This window comes from Filicampus tigris, chromosome 6 (assembly GCF_054856515.1).
Source record: "Filicampus tigris isolate MCC_2025a chromosome 6, RoL_Ftig_1.0, whole genome shotgun sequence".
NCBI classification, from domain to species: Eukaryota; Metazoa; Chordata; class Actinopteri; order Syngnathiformes; family Syngnathidae; genus Filicampus; species Filicampus tigris.
Window position 1 is genome coordinate 21,039,579 of NC_141222.1, and position 21,592 is coordinate 21,061,170.

The following is a 21,592-nucleotide window of genomic DNA, read 5'->3' on the forward strand; positions in this document are numbered from 1 at the left end:
AGTTTTTGTATTAAAAATCATCATTTTTGAGTGGTAAAGACAAGAAATGTCATAGCACCATTGGTAACCTTTGAGCATTTCACTTGACGTAAAATGTGGCATGATTTGTATCTACAGTAGAGTAAAAACATTACCAAAAGTATTAATGCCCACCAGAGTTTTTTTTTTTTTTTTCCTCACGAGTCAGTTTTTTTGTTTTGTTTTTCTGCTGATTTTTCCTTATTAGGCTTTGTGGTGTTCAGCAGTGTGCCAGTCCTGGTACATCTCCACCAGACGGTAGGCCTCTCGCTGTCCGGACAACAATGCACCATGGGTAGTGGAATAGTATTTGCGGTGGGTGGCCTCGCCAGCGAACAGGAGCTGCAGGGCCTGCGCAAAGAAAACGAGAGTGGTGTTTAGAGCGAAAGTGGCGTCTGTGTCATTGTGACATATTTTGGGCCCTGTTTTGTTCTATTGTTCTATTCTGTAGTGCTATGTTGCCTAAAAAAAAAAAAATACTACAGTGTGTGTGTCTCTTTTGACATTTACATTTCATAAAACCATCTTATTTCTTCACATTCACACAAAGCACTGCTGTTTTTTTTTTTTATTTATTCAAAACATTGAATAGTCTGCTGGCACTTTAGAGCATCTTATTGTTTGCCATACTAAAATGTGAATCACACTCGAACTTCAAAAACATTACAACATTATTTAAACGCCGAGTTGGCATGACAGACTAATGACAAAAAGTTGCGTCACGAATCTAGTACATGTCTTACCATTTCAGCATACACTTTTTCAGTAAACAAAAACCAAGACTGTCAACATGTCTAGCAACTGTTACCGGAGCCTTGGTGCTGTTGGCGTAAGGCAGCGGCATGGCCAGCCTCTCAAAGTCTCCGCCATTGGAGCCCACCCTGGTATATGAGTAGGACCCTCGAAAGTATTGGTTGCTACCCCAGGACGAGCGCAGGATACGCCGGGGTTTAGGAATGTCAGGGTTCCCTGTGGATGAAAAGAAAATTAGGAGTGGCATCATTATGCATGATCTAGTGTCTGTAGACATCCACTAGATTGGACTCCTTATTATTTTGAAGAGTGCGGATTTGATTTAAATGCCTCGTAGTTTGTTTGCTTGAGGCTTGTTATCACATTGTGTTAGAGTTCCTGTTGGCTGGTTGCTTCAAGTGGTGATTTTTTTACTCCCTTTTGATTTCAGAGACCTAATCTGACAATTTGATTTTCACACTTCATTTAGTTTCGTCCATTATTTTCAAGTGTCATTTACTTAATTGCAGTGTGTTTTGCCCAGTGTTGTTTTGATTTAGGATTTTTCATTCACTGAAGCTTGTTATTCGGAAAGCCTTGTTTTTTTTTAATTGTTGCTTTCCCGTCCAACCTTTCCTGTTGTTTGACATCATTTAATTGTTACACTTGAACATGGTCTTTTCACAGTTGTTCTAATACAGCAATTTTCCAAATGTGGTACGGTTACCACAAATCACTGAATTAAATGTTCAAACTATGCATAATGTTACAATGGCTTTTTTGTTTGTTTTTTTAAATCAAGTACAGTACATTTATTAAGTACAATTCAGTTGTATTTACCTTGAAAGTACAATAATATCACTGCATCAACTAATCGATACAATTGGTACAAATCGATTACTAAATGTGCTGGCCACAAATTTCATTCCAGCTTTGTTCTTGTTCTCTACGTCACAGAGCTCACGAGTTGAGCGGGCCCGTGTGCACTTCCATAAAACACCACAGAAGAAGAGCAGAGCTCTACAGCGCAGTAAATAGATGAATCAATTACCGTATTTTCCGGACTATAAGATGCTGCTTTTTTCCTAAATTTTGAACCATGCGGCTATTCTGTGGATTTTTCTACCACCGCTAGCGGCGCTTTAACCGGAATTAGAATCAAAACTAAGAAGAAAAAAAATCAATGCAAAGAATATTGTTGCTGTCCTGTGAAAAACACTTATGTCTAATTTGGGATTTATTTTTTTTAATTTTCACTTGAATGTGATCAGTCTGTAACACGGAAACACCATTCACGTAAAAATAAGAAAATCGAAAATTGGACATGAGTGTTTTTCACAGGAGAGCGACAATATGCTACTTTTTCTTTAGCAGATAGAACACGGAAGGCAAAATACAAACAGTTATTTTCAAATCCATGCCCTTTCATCCTGGAACCAAAACAAAGAAGTTCATATGATGAAAGTTTTAAGTTGAAGTCCATCGATCTTGCAATCCAAGAAATAAACCGCGTTGCTGCACGCAAGCTTAGCGTCAATGAATCTATGGTGCGACGTTGGAGGCGGCATAGTGAAGTGAAATGAAGATAAGTGCTAGTTATTTTCGCTTGGTTTTGTAAATGCAGTAAATATCTCATTTTTCAACAATGATAGGTGTGGCTTATAACCCGGTGCGGTTTATATATTTTTTTCATTATTTAAAAAAAAAGAAAAATAGGGTGGCTGCGACTTATATAACGGTGCGGTTTATAGTCCAGAGAATATGGTAATAGACAACTAATGAATTATCAAATGCTAATCAATTAATCATTTAGATAGCTTTTTGAATGTAAAATTGTCCAAATATTTATTGTCCAAATTTTTTAAAAAAGCGATGGAAATTCAAAGTTGCTATTTAATCCGATTAAATCGACAAAGTAATCACCAGATTAATCGATTATTAAACTCATCGTTAGAAGAAACGTTAGTCTCTCCTGTGTTGGTGTATACTCATTTTTTAGCTTGGCAAGCATGGAAAGTTCAATAAACTTAGCTACTGTTAATGACAATGGGAGTGCAGGTGTAGTGTAGTTCCTCTACCTCTGACCTCGGCCTATCAGAACGCTTGTTAGTCCATAGTCAGCACTTGCCTTTGTCATCTCTTGGAGTTGGGAATTTTTTCCCGCTGCATGGAAAGATTGCGGATCGCATGAGAAAGAAGGCTTTGCTGACCATAGGTGAAGCCTTAACTCTTATGTTTAATTCATCTGATAAACTAGTTCATAATTTTCATAGTTCACAACTTTCTTGATGCGCTTGAGAGCACAAATGTGCTCTCATTTAATCAAAGGGATTAGGAAACGTGTATTTTAAACGTTTTATCACATTTTTGCAACAAGCCATGATACTGGTGTAACAAGCTTTAAAAAAACAAACAAAAGAAAAACATACATTTGAAATTTGTCTCATTTCTCGTCGGAACAAATCTCTTTACACTTAAAATAGGACATCACCTAAAAAGTGTACTTCGAGACAGAAGTAGAGCCTTCAGAGTGGACAATGGACCTTCAGTGCGTTCTTCTGTGCCCCAAGACAAAAGCAAGCACGATGGATGATCAAACGAAATTACAGATGCACAACTTTGCTTTCTTCGAACTGGGTAACAAAGATGTGTTTTGTTATGCCTGGGAGGAGCATGAGGGCTTCCGTTAGTAGCAAGGTTTTGGCTCATCTGTAGTGCAAGCAAGTCGATCCCAGGAGCCAACCAAAGTATTGAATAAGGTCATAATATGAACCAAAGTTATAACAGTTAATGGAAACTAATCAAATAACTAAAACTAAAATTGAAAAAAAAAAAAAAAATCACAAAATACAAACAAAAATGCTATTGAAAAACTAGCTGAAACTACATCTTATCACGTACAACTTAGACTAACTATAATTACAGTGAAAATGTCCTTCGTTCTCTGTTTTTGTCAATTTACATCATTTATGAGCTTTCTGGTTTCATTTTAAATGTGTTTATTTCAGTATTGCCGTACAACTGCACAGAAGAACTGTCAAACAATCGTTTGAGAATTGCAGTTCACTTTACGGACCTTTTTTTATTTTTATTTTGTACTGGACAAAAACTCTGCATATTTAAAAAAAAAAACTAAAGCTAAATCTAAAACTAAGAAAAACTATACAAGAAAGCATTTTTGAAAAAATACAAATAAACTCGAAGCTCTAAAAACTCAAATTTAAACCAAACAGAATTTAGTATTTACTGAACTGCGTACCATGAAAGATATTCGCACACCACCAGATTACATTATTACTACTAGTACTGCTATACCATAATGACTCCATGAAGTTATCTGAGTCCGATATCATCAACCTTTTACCGGGTAGAGAAGTTGGCAACCCCACAGTCCATGACCTTCGCACTCTTACTTCCTCACAGAATTTGCTGATATCTTGCACATTGTTGTCTTTTCTGTCATTTCAATCGGCTTGTTTTGACTTGCACCTCCCAGAGAGCTTGCAGGTGAGCTACTCGAACTGACATTTTGATCATGAGCCTTATCCTTTTTGTCAAAATCACTTTCTGCAGGCTCGGGTCAATTAGTGAAGCCCAGAGTTCAAAGCAAAAACGGTGATGTGGCATTTAAACTGTTATGCGACACGCAAATGGAATAAGATGACAACACAAGTGAAGTCATCTGCGAGTGCAAATGTTTTTAAATCCTGGTAGAAAAACTTGGCTTTTTACCCCCCATACCTTTTGATTAAGCTTTTTTGAAAACATTTTCACATTGTGTTGCCTTGTGCATGAAATGTGCTGTATAAATGAAGCTGCCTTACAATGCCTTACTGTCATCCTTGTACTTTTACTTCAGGATCACACTGAAGATGCGAATCAGAGTGTGTCACCACGAGGCCCAATCTGCTAATTCCATCTATTTGACTGGTGACCTTCTGTAGGCGGTGAGCTACTGGTGAGTATACGTGTAATCAAACCACTCCTGACGGAATTAACCCCCATTGACGAGACTGAGGAGCATGTGTGCAGCTGACAGTCAGCATATGACTCCCGCTGGCCTCATGACAGGAAGAGCTTGAGCTCTCGCTCAGCATTAACCTATTCCTGCAGCTGCTTACCCAGTCGAAACTACAGTCATTCTCCATTTCTGCGTACAACCTGGCACGGGTCGCGCTAACGTTCGCCTAGGGTGCATGTTAAATCTGGAGTAACAGTAAATGTCGGAGAACTGGGAACAGAGCACAATTTTGAGAAGAAAATGCCTCAAAAGTCGCCAATATAGGATGTTAAACCTTCATTGTATGACAATAGGTTGAATTTCTAAATGGACTTTTTGGGTGGGTTTTTTTCCAGATCCTATCAAAGAAGGGTGGGAAGAGAAAATGTGCCAACCATTGAACTGAAAATGGAACGTATGGCACAGTAGCTATATGATGAACGAGATACGCTAAACCCAAGCATCTACTGTACCCGGTTTGGCATTTGCAACTTCTCATACAATTTTATTTTATTTTTTTAAAACTTACCCTCTGCCGAAAAGCTCGCCTATTTGCTGTTATTTTTGCTCAGGCCAAATCTATAAGAGAATTAATTTAACACCATCTTGGAGCATCGTGATGTTGGATTTGGGTCATTGAGAGTGTTTTGCTCGTTCAGCGTTTAAGATCCTGTTTCGTTGGCCGTCCTTGAATGCACCTTGTGAGAGTGAGTTTGTTTTTGCTTCTCTCCTCCTAGTAGCCTGTGTTGTCTCCGTACAGCAGTACAATTGACCTGTATTCCATAACATTTATTGCTGTCTGTATTTGCCAAAAGTCGAATGGAATGACCTTTACCATTTTTTGTAAAGTATCTGTGTGCTCGAATGTCTGATGTCATATCAGTTTGTGCTAGCGTGTTATTTGGGATTTTTAGCATGCTAAAGGTATTACAAGATAATACTGTAGTACTGATGAGCTTCATTTGTAGGTGGTTAGTGTTGAAAATTTTAATTACTGAATACAGTCGTTTATGAAACATGGGTTCATGATTGCGTGAATGCTAAATGTGTGGTGCTGATGCTTTGTTAGTTATTAATTGTGTTGTTATAGACCACGATAATAAAAAAATAATCCAAACGGAATACCATTGTCCGTTTTAGATGCTTTGCCGCCATCAATGGTTCAGCGTACACACAATGGCCACAAGTTGACATCAATAATACCCTTAAAGCGTAAGTTAACCCAAACATATTTTTTTCCAGAATATCTTCCCAGCAGGCCCACTAGTTGAAACACGGCATTCTGATTAATTTGGCATTTGTGGAATATAAATTAAGCAGCGAAATGCCATCTCTGGGGGGCGGACATTTTGTCTTCTGTCGACTGAAAATGACATCACAACTGCTCACAACGGCCAATCACGGCTGACCTATTTTCGGAATCTGAGCCGTGATTGGTCGTTGTGAGCAGTTCTGATGTCATTTTCAGTCGACAGAAGACAAAATGGCTAAAAACGAGTGGATTAACACTTATTCCATTAACGCAATATTTATCAGAATGCCTTCTTTCAACTAGTGGGCTTGCATAGAACATATTCTTGAAAAAAAAAATGTTTGCGTTGACTTTGTCTTTAAATGTACACTACAAAGTGAGCTATGTTTCGTCTTAATTTGAGGATACTCATCTGCCAGGCACAGGCAGTCATTTCCCCCTGCACTACATTATTCACCACCGCATCAACATATTAAATGGCGAGTACACAAATGATCTATTCTAGGTTTCCTTATAAAGCAGTGAACCTTTTTTCCGTGTGTGTAAACAGCACGGTGCACAAAGTCAACAAGTCTACAGCAAGCCTCCTCCTTTTGATAAAACTATTGTCACAAATCATTTCAAATGCTCAGATTATGAGCAAGTAGTATTTTATACTATGCAGCGGTTATTTCGATTTTTTTATTTTTTTCCACAGCTGTGAGAGTAAACAATGTTAAAATATTATTCAAAACATTACCAGGGCAGTTACGAGTTTTTATGACAGTTGGGCCTCTCTATTTCTATTGACATTATTTATGGTCTCTCAAATGTGCTTGTATTTATGTAGTGAACAATCAAGAAAAGTCAAGCCGGCATCTTATCTGCCACACAGTTTTTGGCCTTGATGAGGTAGTGACACACACTTCTTACTGGACAAACGGCGAATGAGTCATTTAGTCAACACTCATGTACTTTATATTGTTATTGTACAACCTGATCTCGTCACTGATGATGCTGCCGTGTTTTCATGTTACTGTGAGTCACAAAGCTGACTGACCTGTGATTTCACGCTGCCCCTGAATGGAATTAGCAGCTCAGTTCAACGTAAATTTGGAAGTCAATCTCAGATGGTTAATGACGGAAATCAGCTTGCGGTCCATCCAGTCATATTTTTATAGCACTTGTGCACATAGGAAGGAGAGAGCCAAGAGCCAAACCATGAACCTAAGAACTGAAGGCAGCTGCCTCAGCTGATTTGACGGGCCATAATCTGCACACAGAACTGTAGATAGACTGTGTAGCTGTACTGTTTTGAAACGGTGGCCTTGCAGCGACCTTGGGATGAATATCTTCTCACAGTGCATTTAAAAATATCAATTCAAAATGATGACATGGAGCAATCTTACCCTTAACAGCTACCACATGCATATTTTGGGACACAGGACAAATATTTCATTGTTTCATGTGGACCATCAGATGCTACAGTATTTTGGAACCCCATTTCCAGTAGGCGTGGGCTTTTTACCGGCTTCGAGATATACCGTTGTTTTAAAAAGTCACAGTTTCAAAATGGCTAAACATTTCCATCAGAAGTATGAGATTTTTTATTTTTTATTTTATTTTTTTAAAGTAAAGGCAACATTACACGACCCCTCCCCACCTGTTGTTGGTGGGAGCAGTCACTGATAGTACCGCATTTTGGTAGAGGAAGTATATCACATTTACGAGGGCAACGGCCACCACTCATTAATATATAGTACTATAACGCCGTCTTTGGTGACTTGAAATCAATGTTTACACCCAGCTACGAGAAAGCATGTCTGCAATTGGTGAAATAACTACTTCGGACTCGCTACTAAGGCAGATGATTAGCTAATTATCATGGCTAACACCAGATCATTTTCATTATTTCACAAAGAAGAGAAGTAGCTGAGAATGCTCATTTTCTGGGAAATAAGTATGTTTACTGTTGTACTACAATTTGACTGTTTTTAAAACAACAATTCAAATCAGTTTAGATTCTCTAGATTTTTACTGACATACCAATGGACTGTTTGCGATGGAAAACGTTATTTACTCAACATTTCAGAACAATATATTTTATAGCTTTATAACATGAAACCACACTATTTTTCTCACTGTTATGTCGTCAAAATGAAATACCGGCCCATGCCTTGTTTTCAGCAAGCGGGCCAGTTCAGTTCAACGCCGTTGCAGGTTAGGTAAGTGGGATGGCTCCGTCAAGAATTGTGTGATTCGTGTGTAGTCTGTTAATAAATCACACAACAACAAACGCTACAGTGCTCAGCGCCGATAACTGAAAATAAACGATTACAAATAGCATCTATTCCCGTCTCTAATGTAATCAATACTGTTTTTTTTTTAAATGACACCCTTTTATCCCTTCTCCTTTCACATAGAAGTGGACATTCTCTATAGACCAATCAAAGGCCAGCAGTGTGTTTAGTTACTGTAACTGGTACCCCATACAAAGTTGTTCTGAAAAGTGGGTCGGTAAAGTACAATGTGTACTAACTCAACCAACCCGTTCTGTTTGGAAATGGGGGATCCACACGATGGAGACAAGATGGCTGACAATCTTACATGTGCTCATAACGCAAGGAATAATGCATTTAGTTTGTGGCTGTTCTGACCTGTAAAGTGCCTGAGCAGCTCTGTGCACGTCTCCGCTACAGTTTCATCATCGCAGCGCTCCATGTAGAGGGCCTCCTCGCCACATATCCAGCCGCTCAGCATGTAGCCGTAGCGCTCCGGGGGGTAGAGCACGTCGAAGCTGCAGATCTTCTTATACCACAGCTCCTCGGGGTAGGTCAGCTGTTCAAGCTGGGCCTCGTCTTCCCACACAAACTGAATGCTGTTACACTCGGGGCTCCAGAATGGCTCGGCGTACTCTAAGAAAATTTTATCCGTGGTGCTGATGCCCAGCTTCTCAATAGCCAGCACCTTGTCCTCGGGTAGAGAAGGCGAGAACATGGCCTCGTGGTTGTGCTTCAACAAACCTAAGGAAACCGTCACGATCACGTGGTCGGCCATGATCCACTCCTCGTCTTCGCACTCCACGCAAATGGGGTGCCCCACTTTGAGAGGACTGTGGCGCCCGCTGTTGTTTCGATTGTGGTTGCTGTCCCGGTTTGCGTCGTCGCCCTTGACGATCGACTCGCCGCGCTGGGCCGAGTAGCTCCAGTGGATGCAGCGGACTGGTTTGCTCAGGCAAATGGTGTGAGGGGGGATGTCCATGGCCAGGAGCTCCACGCTCTTGTTGAAGCCTGCAGGAATGACGTAATGCGCGCCGGGGATCTCGGTCCACTCGCCAAATTCACTCAGAGACACTTCATCCATGTTGGGCGAGCTGCTTTCACAACTCTCTACCTAAGGAAAGACATTTTACAATGTTTCTTAATTTGGGACACGTTTGTGAGATATACTCAATTGCTTTGGGTCCTCCTGTCATAAACATTCATCAAACAAAGTTTTATTAGCAATGTGGCGAGTGGCTGCCATCTTTGTGGAATTTACGATATAAAAAAAAAAAAAATCATGGCATGAGCACTTCAAATGCCTTCTGAAATCCTCCGTAACAAATTCCAAAAAATAATTGACTGCTGAAGTACATGAACAGTTCTACTGCCCACACTGCTCTTCTCATCAAGAATCTGCCCTTTTGCGCTAGTTAAGTCGAGTTTTTAGGGCAAGTGTCTGTGTTTGAAACAACACGGTAATTTTGATCCATTGACATTTCAGAATTTGGCCTGTATGAGCAACTGGTGGATATTTTTGAGTGAAACTTGTCACCCAATCGGAGAAGGGAGTTCCCCAATTAGAAGACGAAACAAAACGGTCAACGATAATGTTGAGAAATAATGAAGTTATATCGTTTTAATCTAATTACGTGTTTTGAACAAGATTTTCTGTGTGCGATATCACTCAAAAAGATTCCCCTAAAAGGCCATTCCCCCCCCCAACACAAAAAAAAATCAATTTCTCCGGAACCCATCATCCAATTTCCAATTTCTTGGTTCATTACCATACCGTACATTTGGCATTTTGACAGACTGTGATTTTTGGGAAATCTTGTCATATTGCTTACCCGAATACCATTTGTATGATGAAACTTGCAACTTTTAAGGGGCTGCAGTTTTACAAGTAAGGAGAAACTCATGGAGCATATATGCTAACAAACTATAAGAGATTTCAAAATAGAACTAACGTACTTCACTATGAAATAACTACTAGCTTTGAGATAGAATGACAAAAACCCTCCTAATTTTTTTTTTATATATAAAAGCTCATTAATGCCACTTGTTAAGACGTGAACAAATGGCAACTTTTGCAATGTATTCAAAATAGATTTTCAATTAGTGCGCAGCAGCTGTGGGTTGTGCCGCAGCTGCGGAAGACCGCAAGTGGTAATGCCCGCCAGGATGCCACATTTACAATCTCGACACACACACCTTAAGGTACTGTTGAAGCATGGACAATTTGAGCTTCTTGGTGCTCTCGGAATCATCAGGATCCATCGTAATCCGCTTGCGCACCACATCCCGCGTAAAGACGCCAACGCTGTTCTGGCTTTCGGCGCCAACGGGCTTCCCGTGCTGGAAGAACTCCTGAGTCAGCTCGTACACCTAAAGGAAGGCACGGAGGCAAATGAGACAGATAGTCATCAGTTTGCAAAAAGAGGAAGAAGGATGTGCAGACTACAGAGGTCAAACGGGAAAGACGACCACAGCAGTGAACTGCATTACACTGGACCCTTGGCACTTGAACCCAAAGCGTTCCAGGAGACTGCTCAACCTTCTCCATCCGTGGGTGAACCCGAGTCGCTCTCAACTGATTTCGGTGGGGACCGCTTAGTAGTCATTCGCAAGCCACATTCACAGACTTCATTGGATATCCAAAGTTTACACATCCCTGTGTGGCAGGTTTTTCCTGAGATAAAAAAATTACACCAAGATAACACATATCCTGTAATACTCTTTTTTTTTTTTTTCTGGGGGGACTCTAAGGACAGAAGCCCTTTAAAAGGATGAGGACGGAAAGGGTCGGAGGACCATTATTTTTGTTCCTCAACTGCAAAACTATGAGTTCCCGGGTTCCACTTTTACTTTACTAGCCCATTGAAAACACGTCTTTACATCCATCCGTGCATTAACCGAACCACTTATCCTCACGGAGCGTTGCGGGGGGAGTCGGAGCCTATCCGGCAGTAGTAGGGGTACACCCTCAATTGGTTGCCAGCCAGTCGCAGGGCACACGCGGACAAACATCCACACTCACAATCATACCTAGGGACAATTGAGACTGTTCAATTGACCTACCATGCATGTTTTGGGAATGTGGAAGGAAACCGAAGTCCCCGTAGGAAACCTGCGCAAGCACGGGGGAAACATGCAAACTCCACACGGGAAAGCCAAAGCCTGGAATGGAACTCTCTACACTCTGAGGCGGACATGCTAACCAGTCGAGCACCGTGCCGCCCTCGTCTTGACATGCAACGGATTAAAGAGTGATCTTGGACGTGGATCACACCCTTTGGTTTGAGAGCGTAGTCGTGACTCAGGGAGGAAATTTAGGTCTCTCGCAGTTTTAAATGAGGGAAGTTTAGAACAATGTGATTTGTTGTGGTGAAGGCAGAGTTGATTGAAAAGGTGACGCTCTCCATATATGATCTACTGGATGTAGCCGCCCTCGCTGATGCTCATCGACTCTGGCTACAAATCAGAAGGACAAGAATGTGGAAAGACATGGTGATAATATCCCACTTGGTCCCGCATGCCGAGAGGAGTCGTCTTGTATCTTCAGTGTTAGGGATATCTTCTCCACACACACTACCCTGGTATTTGGGCATGTCCGGTTGGGTGGAAGTTTGTCACTTTGACTTATTTTTTTTTCTATGACTAGAATTGAAATATGTCAGGAGAAGAAGAAAAAATACTGCTGTGCTGTCATTTGCACTTCATGTGAATAAACATGTTTTATTTTTATGGCTTTCCTGACATGCTTGACTCCAACCTGATACATCTCATTTGGGTGGTTTGGTGTGTGACATTTGAAAAGAAAAAGAAAAAAAAAAAATCCTGAGGGGTTAGGGGAAAAAGGATTCAAAACAACATTGTGTGAGGGTGTGTGTGGTTGTGATAATTGTGTGTCACTTTTAACTGCTTTTCCAGATGTGGCATAATGCAACTGCACCCATAATGAACAATGAAGGGATATATTATTTAATAAATACAAAGCGTTGACTGTCATTAAAGTCTTGTCCCGCAACCGGGACAAAGATGCTTGATTGGGCTCTTATTCGATATTCAGAGCAGGAACAAGACATGATCGCTTTTGCCAAAGTCTGTGTTTGTGTGTGTAGCAGTAGAACAGCCATGGGCAGGTTGGCAACGGGGAAAAACAAATGTACATTGTTCAATGTTGTTGTGAGTGCACTGCGAATCAGAAGGGAGGGTGGGGGCGGGGGGGACAAAAGCTTCACATCGCAGGTTCAAGCATTGGCCTGTGCTGTATTTGTTACTCTAATCGCTGCTTTTATAGTCATATTTTTGTGTCGCACCAGGGAAGGAGAACCAGAAAAGAAGACGAGTAAAGGACAAGTGTTTTGTTTTTAGGTTTTACAGTAGTCAACTTTACTTTCATACTTGTAAGCAATTTTTTTTGCTTTAAAACAAACATCAAGTTTAATCGCCTTCAAATTAGGCCATCATTAAAGTTAAAAACTTTTTATTATTTTGAATTAATCCATTCTTATTATTATTATTTAACCTTTTTTTTTTTTTTACACCTGACAGTTATGTGGCAGCAGGCGAATTGTTACAAAGGCAAGCAATGTCATCAAACACAAAAAGGGGTTGATTACGTAAGCCGAATTAACAACGCAACGTTAAAATCTGATGATGGCAGTCGTGTTTACATAATGTGTTACTGCTGTCCTCCCACCTCATTGTAGAGGTCACTGAACTCCTCCACCAGGTCTTTGGGGATCCTCTTGCCAACATTGGTCAGGTAGTGAGCGACGCCGTTCTTGCTGTACAGGCTGATGCGCCCTGTGCTCGTCTCGCCATCTGTGCTTCGTTCCAGCAGCCCGTTGTCCTCCGCCAGGTGGTACATCGGGTTCCCATTGCCGCCGTGAATCCAAGTAGCTCCAAGCTCCAAAGCTGTTTCACCTGCAAGACAATTTATAGGAATTACAATGGACCAATTAAAAAACAAAGACACCTCAATGCCACTTATATTGCATATCACGAAAAGGCATTTATACAGTGTCGTGTTCGACAGGTTTATTGTTGTTCTTTGTGTGGGTAGCCTGAGGCCCGATGACCCTGACTAAATTGTCACACGCCGTGCGGGGTCCAAAAACGAGTTTCCGACTGTCGATTTCGCAACAAAAATATTTCCAGGTATGAAGCGGCATCCAGACAGCCGCCGTCAAGCCGAACCAAGGAAGTATATGCAGCATACTGTATATATTGTGTTTTATAATAATATTTAACTATTGCAATAATTTTATAATGTAATAATGTATAATGTAATGTATAGTGATGAAAAAGTGAAGCGTGTAGAGTCTGTGTCATTGAAATGCATGTGAGCGTTTGCAAAAAATATACAGATACATTTCCGGATATGGAGCGACACCCAGCAAGCAGCAGCCAAGCTGTTCCAATAAAGTATATCCAATAAAGTATATACAGTAAATACAGTATATTGTTTGCAATAATACTTGACTATATTTATAATGTCATATCGTCACTGTCATGTGAAAAACACTTATCTCCTTATCTCCTAACCTTTTTAATTTTCACTTGAATGCGATGTCTGTAACACGGAAACATAATTCATGTAAAAATAAGAAAATGAAAAAAAATGGAGATAAGTGTTTTTCACATGACAGCGACGATATGTACCTGTAGAAGAAAAAGTGAAAAACTGCCTCTCAAATATCCAATCTTTCCTACATTTGTCACGCTTCCTCTCTTTGTTATCATAAAAAGGACAATCTGCTTCTTTTGTAACAATCACGCCATGTTTTTGGTTGAGTCAAAAATAACACACAGTGAAAATATATGTAAATAGCGGCAGAAAATGTTTTTGGACAAGAACTAGGGCCCAACTGATTAAACGGTCAGACGATTTAATTAAAAGTGGCACAAATATTTTGATGGGGGGGCTGATTTTTCTATTTTTTTTTTTTTTTAAACATTACAACATAAAAAGACAATGATAATAATCCTTTATATTTATCTGGTAGCATTGAGTGGTTGGGTTAGACAAGATCTGCCTTTGTCAGCAGCCACTATTATGTTTTGCCTTTCTTACCGTGTTTAATACTTTGAACTCTCCCACCAATGCGGTCTAAGGCCTCTAGGACCGTAACATCAGTGAAGCCACTCTTCAGCAGGACCTTGGCTGCAGCGAGGCCGGCCAAGCCAGCGCCGATCACAACTACTCGAGGCTGCCGAGGAGTGCGCAGGCCGCTACTAAGAGGATCATCAGCGCCGTCTGAGGAGATTTCACAACTTTGCATGCCGTCCAAGCTCCTCTGCAATTTGGGCTGTTTGGAAAGGATGAATGCAAGTTGGTCAATAAAGGAAGCAGCCACACTGACTCAGCAGGTGTCATGAGGTAAATGCACTCCAACAATCCCAACATCCTGTTGGACTAATTCTAGATTCTAGAGGACTAATTAGAGACTTTGAAACCATGTGCTTTCCTAATCATCTCAAAAGATATTTGAAGGCGTTTGAACTTCTTCCATATGAACCTCGTGAGCCTTTACTGACCTTTCTTTGTTTAGTGGGCAACATAAAAAGGCCTTCCTGAAACCGATCCGTCTAAATTTAGCAACGTGACAAGATTTTCCAAATCTGTCAAAATGTTAAGTATGAGTGGAATGGCCACTTCAACCTGAGTACAACGCAAAAAGAATTTAGAAAATCTGAAGATGAAAGCAAAATACTTTTTTTTTTCTGTTGGAAAATAAATGGCCTTTTTGTTAAGTGTTTTCGTATCATAAAATACGGTCAAAAACCGTCTAATAATAATTTGAGTAAAACAGCATAACTATTTCTCAAAGTTCTGCTTGACCCTTTCATGTCGTGTTCTACTCGGGGTGGGGGGGTAATCCCCCATCTCCCGTTGGATGACAAGTTTTACTTAAAAATATCTACAAATTGCTCGGACAGGTCGAATGTTCGAGATGGGTCAAAATTGCTGAGATGTTTCAATTGCCGACACTTGCCCTAAAAACTTAACTCGCACAAATGGAAGATAATTGGTGAGAACAGCAGTTGGGGCAGTAGAATACGTCATGTATGTCAGCAGTCAATTGTTTGTTCCTGAATGTTTTTGTTATGGATGATTTTAGAATCATTTGAAGTACCAGTACTCATTCCAGGTTTTTTTTAAAGAAAATTCTGTTTTTTAAAGAAAATTCCACAAAGATGGCGGCCACTTGTCACGTTGCTACTGAGAAGCATATAACTCCAAAATATCTTGGCAAAATGAAGTATTTATTAGGGCTCTAGTGCAATCCATAACTGTTTCTCCATTTGATTAACTTGCCTATCACAAGATTACGTCAACCATTTCAGTTAAAGATAAAGCACAGTTCAATTGTAATGGAATAATGAAATGATGCATGACATAAAATGAGCTGCCACTTGGTTTGACTCAGGATGTAACCCACGTTTACAACTCTTTTTATTACATTAGTTTGTTTCCCAACAACTTCCTGTTATTTTATTAGAAGTCCTGAAATGACCCCCAAAGTCCTATTATTCTATTTCTGTCAGATCTCAAGACCGCACACAAAGAAAAAAGCAATTTCACATCACGAACGTGGCCGAGGCACATTGGCACAAAAAACATATTATTCTAGCGCATAAGGCTGAAAGCACGAGTGAAGAACAGCTGCGTGTGACAAAAACTATTACTCGATAAATCAACAAAACAGAAATATGAACATTTTGTCTCTTTTCAAGATGCGAGACACACAGACTAAGGTGTCAGTCGCGACAGCTGACATATTAGCATGCATCGTGCAGGCTGAACACGTGCTTACTGAGTTCAAGCGAAAACACCCGTGTCACACCACAGAGCCATGTAAATCTGCAGAAGCACCTGTTTGACATTATTTTCATTGCCATCAGCGAGCACAATTATGTGTTCGCCCCACTAATCTCAACACTTGTGACATGGTGCCATTACCATCTCCCAAGAAGTGGGTCAGCCTGATTTACTGGGGGGTGGCCGTTTCTATGGGAAGAAGTTATGTGACAATGACTGACAGTGACTTGGATCAGCTACATTTGTCCTTGTTATTCACAATTAGCACTGAGCAACATAACTGGAAGAGAAAACAGACATTAAAGTAGTAACGGGTCAAATGACCGCAATCTTTGCGTAATTTTCTAAAAACCATGGAATGAGAACTTCAAACGCCTCTGAAATCCTCCGTAACGAAATAGGGGGAGGGGAGGGGGGTTGGAGGAGAATTAATTTCTGTATTTTTCAGACTACAAGTTGCTTTTTTTTTTTTTTTTTTAAATAATTTGGCAGTTGCTGAATACTTAACTCATTCACTGCCATTGACGAATTTATTTGTCTTTTTACAGCCCAGCCATTAAATCCCAGGAATTTATTGATTTTTTTTTTTTTTTTTTTTTTTTTTTTTTTTCAAACGTTAGGGTAAAAAAGGGTCTGAAAATGTCTGGCAGTGAGTTAAAGTGCATCACTGCCGGTGGCCAGAAAGTGGCCGGTATTTAGGCTGATGCCAATTCCGATATTTGGCACAATAAAATTTCCGATGATCAACTGATTAACTTAAAGGATATGTAATGAATAAAATAAACCTATGACTGTTATCCAATACATTGTCCTTTAGTCAGAACAATCGGCCGATTTTGGGGGCGGGGTGGGTGCAATGTTAGAATGTGTTTGTTCTTTGTTATATATGGACTTTATAATCAATCTTTGTTATATGTTGATAATGTGTTAATGTGCACAAAAGTATCCCAAAAACAATTAGATTTTTTTTAAAAAGTCAGATTTTTTTTCCTATTTCAAAAGAGCTATGGGCCGATTAATCGATCGGGCCCTAATTATCACAATACAGTATTGCTAATGACTAAGAGGACATTGATATGTAATTTAATTTGATAGCATTGATGGATTCTGTAGATCCAACAGACTATTTAATTTTCAACAATTGTCCACTATGATACACAATACATTTAATAGCTTTTACTTTAATCTTCTTTTGCCTGGTAAAGCTTACATTTCTATTTAGATCATTTATTTTCGTGATTAAAAGGTATGCTGATCTTTTTGAGAAACGTACATTTGTGAATGAATGAGGAAGACTGAGAAAGAAAAACATCCTCTCAGTTGTACTGTAAATTTGTGGCTGGTTAATACAGGCGCCACACTCCTTACACCGTCACGGCAGATTAATGTGTGGGCCGGCCTTGGGTGGATCGGGAGCTCAGGGTGAGGTGGCGTAAGGAGGCGGGGCGGGGGTTGGGGGGGGGGGTGCTACCACTGACCTAGAAATGACAATCTACAATACATCTGCCAGTGGCCTTTTGATTTTTAAAAGAGCACAGTCGGCCCTTCTTACAACTTAATTGCTCTCCTCAGTCTCGCCCGTTTAATTCCAGCTGCATCCACAGTCCCGTCTGCGGTCACTTTGGAGAACCCGCTTATAACGACAACAAACATGTCCTTCCCTACATCAAGCGAGAACCAAAAAAAAAGCAGCTTAATCTCAGCAGCTTTGTGTCAAAGGCTAGACATTCCACACTTTTGCCCCAGGGATGATGGAATGTCATGTAAACACGCATACTTCATCACTGTACCCCAACTGAGGATTCACCACAACATTACAAACATAGTGGAGCGCATATTTTTTTTTTTTTTTTTACTTTCAGTTTGGTATGATTTTTTCATTAGATTAATCCAAACAATTAGCACACAACTACGATTGGCTGGTGTACAGTTCAGGGTGTGCGCCGCCTCTCGCCCAGAGACAGCTGGGAGGGGCTCCAGCCCACCTGCGACTATACTGAGGATTAGAAGTACACAGAATGGATGATTGAATTAACACCCAAATGATTGGTTCCAATACTACAAAGAAACAATATACTCATACTTGATTTAAGTAGAATTCCATCCATTTTCTTTGGCAAACGCCGTGGCATCCACGCTGGACTGATAACTTAGGCCTGTGCACCTAACATCATTTTTTAATAAGTTATTGTGATTAATTAGTTAAAGAGGGAGTCAACCCCAATTTTGGGGGGACAATAATATGTTCATTGTACCGCCACTAGTCTAAACAAGGCATTCTTATTGATATGTGTTTGTGGAATATGAGTTAAGTAGTAAATTCCAGCCATTTTTCTTCATCTCAGGGGGCGGCCATTTTGTCATTTCTGTCAACTGAAAATGACATCACAGTTACCCAGGGTAACGACCAATCACGGCTCACCTGTTTTCTTATGCTGTTTTTGAAAGAAAAAGAATTCCAACACTGTGCAGCCCTAGATGGTAAGAGAGTAAAAACCTTTAGGAGTTTAATCACATGTGTTTAGCGGATCAAAAATCCAATCCGATTTATTTACATACAGTACAGAACATTTGTGCACCGCATCCCTGATGATTTATGAAAGGTGTTCATCACTGGATTAGCAATGTGCTTCCTTTGCAAAGATGCTAATGCTTTTTTTGGCAGTAATAACAATATGTCTATTGTGGTCTATACTGGTTGTAGTTTGCAGAGTTGCTTCTAATATTTTTCTGAAATAAGGAAATTAGAAACAGCTCTCTGTATGATCAAACTTATTTTGATTAGTATTGAAATGCAAAATTATTCTTTTAATACCGTGACTTTATTAGGATCATTTAAGTTTGCTTTGCTTCCTTACATAATTGTATTCTCGTACCTCAGCGTAGATTATTGCAGGAGCATTATATAAATTTGCCGTCGCAATTGCTGACGGAAGCCCGTTTAAAATCAGAGGCGAACCGGCCTATAGGCGGGTACTATTTATATTCCCCCTGAAAACAAGGCAAATGACTGACGACGGAAGGGTAATATCCACACTGCAGATGGATGACGAATAACGGACGCTCAATTTTTAGTAAAATGCCCAGCTCTGATTTTTAGGATGGTAGTCTTGTAATTCATTTAAAATTAAAATAGTACATTTTTTGTTTTGTTTTTGTTTTTTTAGATTGTAGGGTGATGGCTGCACCTGGATACTAGTGTGGCCTGAATGGGTGGCAACAATGGGCAAATGCCAGTATGCCAGAGGATAACAGCTAGCATTGGGGGGGTTGAGGGTTGGTTTGGGGGATTAAAGTACTATGGCGGACACCCATTTTGTGGACGGTCGGACGGAGGACGAGAACTCCTTTAAAAAGGACGGACTAAGCAAGGGCGGAGGTAGGTTTTCAGCCGTCCTTGTAATCGTCCCTAACCGGGTCAAGTACTGGCTGACGTGTTGTGTTCTGTTCTTTTAAAAACTAAGACTGCCTTGCTAAGCCTGCAGAACACTGGAGTGCTCTTTTTCATGTGCGTTCCCTCCCTGCAGTATTGTTCTCACAGGCATAGTCTGTCCTGTAGTGGACGCCCATTTCACTGACGAGGGAAAAATAAACACTGAAAGCTATGACCCAGAGTGGAAGACGTTCGTTCTCCTCCTACAATAACATTGCCTTATTTTGCAATAATTATTTTTATTGCGAAATAACGCAATTAAAAAGTGAAAACGGGCAACAAAACCCAATAGTATTGTATTATTACGCAATCTTAAATATTCTCGTGACATCCCCCGGCTATCTCCAGTCCTTAGTTAAACAGTTGTAAACAATTCAATCCACTCACAATATTCCCAAATGGTAAGTGGATGAGCACGGCAAATTAGCCAGCTAATGAGCTTGAAATAATATCATGCATCTTTCTTTTTTTTTGGGGGGGGGGGGGGGGGGGGGGGGTCAGCGACAGGGGGGCGGACAGACAGAATATATGTACGGAAGAGCTTTAAAAGGACGAGGACGGACGGGGGTTGAAGGACGATAATAAGACGGAGGGATGATGACAGAAGGGTACCCAGGTCGTGGATGGAGGATGGACCGGCAAAAAAAGGGTAAAGTGACCAGCTCTGACTATGAACTACATTTTTGGAATCATGAACTTAGTTTACAAAAATCAATTATGAACTATGAATTGAACAAGTTCATTTTAAAATTGGTGAGCTGGACTTTTAACTAATTTGCGTAGGAAAATTAACTTTCCCAACAATGAGTATCGGTGTACAATATCGGTGCAATTTTAGTAGGATGAGTAAATAGCGAAACTAACCAATAGAAACATCTCTCTGTATGATTCAGTGTAATAATACATTGAATTGTTCATCATTATCAGTCTATGCTGGTGTGCTTAATCACGTGTCCAGATAAAACAAAAATCTCATCTTATCAGTAGTTTTTATAGACTGTAGCTGCTAGAAAAGCGTGGCAGAAAAGTGAGGGGATGACACTGTGTGCGTGCACGCGTGTGTGTCACGCAGAAGCTGCGATGCCGCAGTGGAGCACAAACACAACAAGTGCACTGAGTTTTCACATCATCAGCACACAAAGAGCATTTTGTTCAAAAAGGAAAGCAGACAAACAGTAAGAGAAATATACCGCGCGTGCACAGCTAGGAACCAAACAGTTCAATAACTCATTAGAAAAAAAAAAAACATACGACTGAGTGTCATCAGTTTTCTACTCAGAAGTCATTTTGTGTGTGTGATACCGGTGTGAGATTGTTTGCGGTACTTGGACGAACGATCGCAGCGGTAAACAAAACTAGCGTTCTGTTTTGGTTTCTGTCAAGTGACACATGCTGGTCGCCAAAAAATATAAACTAAAGAATGAGGAGCGCACGTGTCGTGTCTCAAGCCGGACTTACCCGAGCGTCTCGTCGTCTTTACGCCGCTAAAACGTCGCGCTGTGGCACCGCCGGCTCGCCTTTGTGCCAATGATTTGCCTCCTCCACACCAGGTCCGCTTTTGTATTTATGTGTGCAAACCAGAAGCAGCCAGTTTTGTGCAGAGCCGCTGCCTCCTCATTGGTTATACATGAACGAGTGGTGACGTCACCTCCCTCCGCGCGCACATTCATGTGCTCGCAGCAAACACAAACAAACCCCCGCAAACAAAACCCCCCTTGGGGACTGTCAGCTAGATGACATTAGGAACATATCAAGATCTACAAACAGTGTTACAGAAGAACATGAAAAACACAAAATTCTACTTTTGTTTGTTTGTTTGTTTTGCATATTAACTGTTACAGTTTTAGATTACATAATTTGTGAATTAATAGCAATTTTGTGGAAAATATGATCATGCGGGGATGGTGGTCAGGTGAAGCCATGTGTGATCACACAATTGTGTGCGGCATTTGGCAAACTGGCGTTTGGCAAAAACAGGCATTTGATTGGGGCCCCCAAGCTTCCGGGGCCCCCTAAAAGTCTAATGAAAACCGAAAAGCAAACTTTTCTTTCATTCAAAGCAATTATTCTTGTTTTAGTCTTAAGT

The 21,592-nt window shown here is 40.4% G+C and overlaps 2 protein-coding genes across 4 annotated transcripts in view; one reads left to right on the top strand and one right to left on the bottom strand.

Annotated features, from left to right (window-relative positions):
- The window catches only part of rnf24 (ring finger protein 24), a 64,299-nt gene that overhangs the window by 906 nt on the left and 41,801 nt on the right, over positions 1–21,592 (top strand). Inside the window, exons 2-3 of one of the 2 annotated variants that reach the window (XM_086033113.1) lie at positions 4,610–4,708; positions 14,366–14,630. The gene's annotated coding sequence lies outside the window, so the exon portion shown is untranslated. Of the gene's footprint in view, positions 1–4,609; positions 4,709–14,354; positions 14,631–21,592 lie in introns of those variants that run through there. The other variant, XM_086033114.1, reaches the window with a different exon arrangement.
- smox (spermine oxidase) lies at positions 123–21,088 on the bottom strand. 2 transcript variants are annotated; one of them, XM_086033110.1, is made up of 7 exons: positions 20,965–21,088; positions 14,325–14,559; positions 12,948–13,174; positions 10,457–10,630; positions 8,639–9,374; positions 827–987; positions 123–369 (listed from the first exon to the last, which is right to left on the bottom strand). In XM_086033110.1, the coding sequence occupies exons 2-7, from the start codon at positions 14,530–14,532 to the stop codon at positions 223–225; spliced, it is 1,653 nt and encodes a 550-aa protein (XP_085889236.1). In that variant the 5' UTR covers positions 14,533–14,559; positions 20,965–21,088; the 3' UTR covers positions 123–222. The 2 variants fall into 2 exon arrangements, with proteins under 2 accessions (XP_085889236.1, XP_085889237.1); XM_086033111.1 differs by lacking the exon at positions 123–369 and adding an exon at positions 2,829–2,913 and having other exon boundaries at positions 836–987.

Excerpts from the sequence above, each read along its gene's own strand:
- smox (XM_086033110.1), bottom strand. The coding sequence starts at position 14,532 with ATGCAAAGTTGTGAAATCTCCTCAGACGGCGCTGATGATCCTCTTAGT. Across the intron at positions 10,631-12,947 it reads TCAGTGACCTCTACAATGAG|GTGTACGAGCTGACTCAGGA; the intron begins GTGGGAGGACAG and ends GCCTTCCTTTAG. Across the intron at positions 9,375-10,456 it reads TGCTTCAACAGTACCTTAAG|GTAGAGAGTTGTGAAAGCAG; the intron begins GTGTGTGTGTCG and ends GTCTTTCCTTAG.